At 40.4% G+C, this 6,816-nt stretch overlaps 1 protein-coding gene across 1 annotated transcript; it reads left to right on the forward strand.

The window, feature by feature from the left end:
- The first annotated feature begins 648 nt into the window (after positions 1–648).
- On the forward strand, positions 649–4,452 carry LOC143364756 (uncharacterized). The gene is made up of 3 exons (XM_076804923.1): positions 649–703; positions 746–1,132; positions 1,253–4,452. Exons 1-3 carry the CDS (start codon positions 649–651, stop codon positions 4,450–4,452), a joined length of 3,642 nt encoding a protein of 1,213 aa, XP_076661038.1.
- The last annotated feature ends 2,364 nt before the right edge of the window (positions 4,453–6,816 follow it).

Below are 6,816 nucleotides of genomic sequence, written 5' to 3' on the forward strand. Positions count from 1 at the left end.
AGTATTTTAGTAACCCGTATGGGAAGGGACACGCGCAAAAACTGGGAACATACTCTTTCAGACACAGAAATGCCAAAATTACTAGACGTTTTTAAATATCTACATATCGCATCGCATCAATCGAGAGAGGACGAACCGGTGCCTCAGTCTCCGAAAGGAAATGTTCCCAGCAGACCCGTAACAAGGCTTCAGACAGCTAATCGGGTACATCAAAATCAGGGAACTCGAACCCGATATTCTCCGCCATCGTCCCCTAAATTTAATCGACGACAGACCTTCGCGACAATCACAACACGGCTATCGACTTGTGCAATCTGTGAAAAGGGAAATCATAAGACATTTCAGTGTAAACACTTCGATAAAATGAATGTCGACAAACGGATAGAAGCAGTAAAAAACGCGAAGCATTGCCTCAATTGTTTAGCTCCAGGACACACGGCTGAACAGTGCAATGCTAGTAAATGTAGAGTTTGCAATTTACCACACAACACCAGATTGCACAAAGATTCGAGACCACAGTTTCAAAAAAGAGAAGAACGTGCCGACAGCCCGAAACCCGGGTGCAGTTCTTGACTTTCTCAGCATCTCGATGTTTCACACAAGCTCCCATACACTTCCTTATTGACAGACGGTTCTACGCATGATCTCATGACCACCGCAATTGTACACGCTTTCGACTGTAACAATCGGCCTCTCGAGTGTCGTACGTTACTCGACACGTGTTCAAATGCGAATTTCATTACAGAGGCTTTTGCCAAAAAATTAAATATAATCAGTCAGGAACGAAGTGTGAACATCGAGGTGTTGAATGAGCTAAAAACGGTAACGAACAAAACGCTACGAATAAAGGTCAAATCGCGCATTAACGGATTCAATCGCACTCTCAATTTTTTCATTATTCCACATATTTCCAGTCAGTTACCCGATCGTCAAATTAACAAATCGCAATTGCACATCCCATCAAATATACAACTTGCTGATCCTCATTTTCATCGGCCGTCACATGTAGACATGTTAATCGGTACCGGAACAACTTTGGCGTGTCTTAGCATAGGTCAGATCGAGATTGGTTCTAAACAACAGTCCGATCTGATACTGCAAAAGACACAATTCGGATGGATCATCGGGGGGAGTGCACCGGTTTCATCAATTCGCGAAACACACAAAACCTTATTAACAAATGTGGAATTTGATATGAAAAAATTTTGGGAGGTTGAAGAGGGACCGCATAACTCGTATTTTTCACCTTCAGAAAATGAATGCGAGTCCCATTTCAAACGGACAGTCAGACGATTGAAATCTGGACGATATATAGTAGCGCTTCCGTTCAATGAGAAGAAGCAGCTAATCGGCGAATCCCGTACGCACGCTCTAAATCGCTTTTTGTCTTTGGAACGTAAACTTACTCGCGACTCGCAACTCAGGACCGAGTATAATCGAATCATGGACGAATATATTGATTTAGGTTACATGACACAGGTAAAAAATGACCAAGACACACACGGGTATTATTTGCCTCATCACGCCGTCATCAAACCCACCAGCTCGACCACAAAATGTCGAGTTGTATTCGATGGTTCGGCTAAATCCACAACCGGGATTTCTTTAAATGACTCGCTACATACAGGACCGACCATACAGGACGACATTTTTACTTTATTGAATCGCTTTCGGATGCACACCTATGTTATATCAGGTGACATAGAAAAAATGTATCGCCAATTTCTCGTACGTCCTGAAGATCGTCAATTTCAAAGGATTATCTGGAGAAATAACAAAAACGAAATTACTACATTCGAACTCAACACAATAACATTCGGTTTAACCTCTGCACCATATTTAGCCATCAGATGTTTACAACAATTGGCATCTGAGCAATTCATACATTTCCCAAGGGCTTGCGAGGTTATTTCCAAGGACATATACGTAGACGATCTTTTAACCGGCACAGATAACTATGACGAGACGCTACGACTACGTAACGACATTATTCTAGTATTAAAACGAGGAGGTTTAAACATTCGGCAGTGGGTATCAAACGACCCAAACCTCTTATCCGGACTTTCCGAAGAAGACATTCATCCAAAATTCTTCGGCGACACCACAGTAAAAACGTTAGGTATTGCATGGGATCCGAAGGACGATTCAATAAATTATCAAGTTCACGTTACGCCACGACATACATATACGAAACGGACGATTCTTTCAACGATCGCGAAGATTTTTGACCCGTTAGGTTTACTCGGTCCAGTCACAGTCGTTGCAAAGATATTAATGCAACGGTTATGGCAATTGAAGGTCGATTGGGACGAATCGTTGCCCATGAGCCTCCAGACTGAATGGTCAAATTATCAAGAAGAGCTCAGCCTCTTGGAAGGTTTAAAGTTTGAGCGACATGTCTCTCAACCCTCAGTCAAACGATTAGAGCTGCATGGCTTCTGCGATGCAAGCGAGCGGGCGTACGGGGCTTGCATATATATTCGGTCCCTTGACGTATCGGGGAATATAAGGGTACGACTTCTTTGTGCAAAATCACGCGTTGCACCCTTAAAAACCATCAGTTTAGCTCGTCTGGAGCTTTGCGGGGCTGTCCTCCTTTCGTCACTATACGATTCAATCACGAGGTGTCTGAACCACAAAATTCACGAGACGATTTTGTGGACAGACTCTACCATAGTTCTACATTGGTTGCATAAACCGCCTAACATATTAAAAACCTTTGTGGCCAACCGGGTTGTGGAAATTCAGACTAAAACAAACATACTCGCATGGCGACATATTCGGTCTTCAGACAATCCTGCGGATTTGTTATCACGCGGCACAACTCCCAGGATTTTGATAAATAGCAAAATCTGGTGCAACGGACCAGATTGGCTCGCTACTGACGAATCGCTATGGCCAGCATCTTGCTTTGAGCCTCCTCCAGAAACGCCTGAAATGCGTAATATACAATGCTTTACAGTCACCAGTGCGCAACCATTCGATTTGTTATTACGGTATTCATGCATAGACCGTCTACGCCGAATTATTTCATATTGTTTACGATTTCGTCCGACAAATCGCAAAACTGGATCCATTTCCATTCAAGAATTAGAACGCGCCAACGAAATCATAATTAAGTCAACTCAGACAAACGCGTTTTCCGAGGAGATCGCAGCTCTTAAATCAAAGGCCGGTTTGAATCCTAAGAGCAAACTATTATCTCTAAACCCGTTCATCGATGAACAAGGGATACTTCGCGTAGGTGGTCGACTGCAATATTCTGATCTAGAATACAACACAAAACATCCAATACTTTTGCCAAAGAGCCATCACATAACCGATTTGATAATCCGCGATATTCACATTCGAAATTGTCATTCTGGATTGACTTCTACCCTATACAACGTTCGACAAAAATACTGGCCAATCGATGGTAAGAACACTACCCGAAAAATCATCCGGAATTGTATCAAATGCTTTCGATTCAGCCCACCAACGACAAATTACCTAATGGGTAATTTACCCACCACGCGCATTACCGAATCCAGACCATTTTCAAACGTTGGAACAGACTTTTGCGGACCGTTTTATATCAAAGAACGTCGTCATCGAAATCGGACGCGCGTTAAGGTTTACGTTGCCGTATTTATCTGTTTTTCCACCAAGGCAGTCCATTTAGAAGTGGTGGGCGATCTAACTACGGACGCCTTTTTAGCAGCCTTGAAAAGATTCATCGCGAGGAGGGGCATTTGTAGTAACATTTATTCGGACAATGGCACTAATTTCGTAGGTGCCAACAACGAATTGAACGAACTTCACAGAGTTCTACGAGAGGATGAGAGGGTCAATCGATTTGTCTCTGACAAAAAGATTTCATGGCATTTTATGCCTGCCTTGTCTCCTCACTTCGGCGGACTCTGGGAAGCAGCTGTAAAGTCGTTCAAACATCATTTAAGGCGTGTTGTCGGCGATCAGCTTTTCACGTATGAGCAATTTGCCACGTTCGTAACCGAAATCGAGGGAATCCTAAATTCCCGACCATTGACTCCTCTTTCTTCCGATCCAAACGACCCCGCAGCATTGACTCCTGCCCATTTCCTTATTGGTACTGCGATAACGAGTGTGCCTGAAGCTGACTTCACCGCAAGTCCGAGCAATCGGCTGTCAAATTGGCAGCACATACAAAAGGTTAAGCAGGACTTCTGGGCCAGGTGGTCCAAGGAATACATCCACCAACTACAAACCCGGACCAAGTGGATGAAGGGATCCCACGACATCCAGGAAGGCACGGTTGTCATCCTGAAGGACGATCACCTGCCTCCACTCCAGTGGAATCTTGGAAGAATCTTGGAGATCCATCCCGGCGCCGACAACATCATACGTGCTGTCACAGTTAAAACCAGTAATGGTGTATATAAACGAAATGTGAAGCAGCTTGCCCCCCTTCCGAGTGCTTCCGATACCAATTGAATAATTTCATGAACAATTGCGTTAATTTTACTCGTTTCTTCCTTTATTCTTTGCGTTATCATTCGTTCGTATATAATTACGTAAATCTTCATTTTATGTAGTTATATTAGCGGTAGGATTTTATGCGTTTTATCATTTATTTTTCTTTTGCATTTACTCGTATTATATTAATCGTTTACTCGTTTAGCGCTTAATCCTATAATTACGTTCGATTGCGTTTTTTCATATTTTATTCGTCTTATTTAATATATTATTTATATTCTTATCTCATTCGCGCTGCCATCATAGGGCATTAGATAATCCAATTCGTTTCATTGAACTATGCGTACAGTTCAACGGGGGGAGCATGTTCGTTCCCACCGAGTTTTTCAGCATATAGTAAATCGTCGCGAGGCAACAGCTACAAGTAAGAAAGCTGAAAGCCATAAAAGAAGCCCTTCTCCGATTTCAAGCCGTCCTTCGAAAATTAGAAGAATGCTAATGCTCGAGTGGCCATGCGCCACTCGAGGGTTTTTTGGCTGATGGCATTGGAAAGTGGCCATAAAGTCAATCCGGGAAACCCTCGCTCCGCGTACCACCCGCAATGTACCGGAGGTCCCGGATTTGGACAAAGCGGGCCTTATAGCCCGCACGAGCGTCGACCAGGCTAAGAGCGCAACCCCTCTTGAGCCACATGTACGCGTGTCCTTAGCCTTCGTCACCGGACCCAAGCTAAGGGGTCATAAATTCGTTCGCGAGCCACTTAGGCTATTTACTCGGGCTGTTCCGGGGTCCTGTTATTCGTTACAGCAATTTTCCTGGTTTGACTTGTGGGTGGAGACTTCCTCCTCCACCGGTGAGGGCTATCCCGGAAGATTCTTCTCCCTCAAGTCAACCAGCGAATAGGAAAGACTTTACCCCCAAATTAGGAACTTTTCTTGACACCACCGAGGTGACCAGCGAACGGACCCCGGGACAGAAAATCAGAACCATCTCACTACTCGGAGAGAACTGCTAAACACTCTGAGAACAGTCTCAATTCGCGAACAGTCAGAACTGTCTCATCATTCGGAGACAACAATCTCACCATTCGGAGAGAACAATCTCATCATTCGGAGAATTGTCTCGAAACCCATTTAAAAATACTCAAATATTGTACCGCTCCAGATCACTGGCTCTGTAAAATAGTTGCCCAACGTTAATTCAGCAGGCAACATATTGTTAAGTGTTAAGTTTTGAAAATAAAGACATTTTTTATACACGAAAAGACAATATTACTAGAATATAGAAGAATATACGAGAATATACCTGAATATACTAGAATATAGCAGAATATGCTAGAATATAGCAGAATATACCAGAATATACCATAATATTAGTAGAATATAGAAGAATATACGAGAATATACCTGAATATACTAGAATATACCAGAATATACCATAATATTACTCGAATATAGAAGAATATACGAGAATATACCAAAATATACTAGAATATAGCAGAATATAATAGAATATACGAGAACATAGCAGAATATGCCAGAATATACCATAATATTACTCGAATATAGAAGAATATACGAGAATATACCAAAATATACTAGAATATAGCAGAATATAATAGAATATACGAGAATATAGCAGAATATGCCAGAATATACCATAATATTACTAGAATATAGAAGAATATACAAGAATATACCTGAATATACTAGAATATAGCAGAATATGCCAGAATATACCATAATATTACTAGAATATAGAAGAATATTCGAGAATATACCATAATATTACTAGAATATAGAAGAATATACCAGAATATACCATAATATTACTTGAATATAGAAGAATATACCAGAATATACCATAATATTACTAGAATATAGTAGAATATACCAGAATATACCATAATATTACTAGAATATAGAAGAATATACCAGAATATACCATAATATTACTAGAATATAGAAGAATATACGGGAATATACAAGAATACACTAGAATATAGCAGAATATACTAGAATATAGCAGAATATTACTAGAATATACCAAAATATACCAGAATATACCATAATATAATATTACTAGAATATAGAAGAATATACCAGAATATACCATAATATTACTCGAATATAGAAGAATATACGAGAATATACCTGAATATACTAGAATATTCTAGAATATAGCAGAATATACCAGAATATACTTGAATATACCAGAATAAACCATAATATTACTCGAATATAGAATAATATAGGAGAATATACGAGAATATACCTGAATATACTAGAATATACCAGAATATAACATAATATTACTCGAATATAGAAGAATATACGAGAATATACCAAAATATACTAGAATATAGCAGAATATAATAGAATA

Source organism: Halictus rubicundus, unplaced genomic scaffold, assembly GCF_050948215.1.
Source record: "Halictus rubicundus isolate RS-2024b unplaced genomic scaffold, iyHalRubi1_principal scaffold0943, whole genome shotgun sequence".
NCBI classification, from domain to species: domain Eukaryota; kingdom Metazoa; phylum Arthropoda; class Insecta; order Hymenoptera; family Halictidae; genus Halictus; species Halictus rubicundus.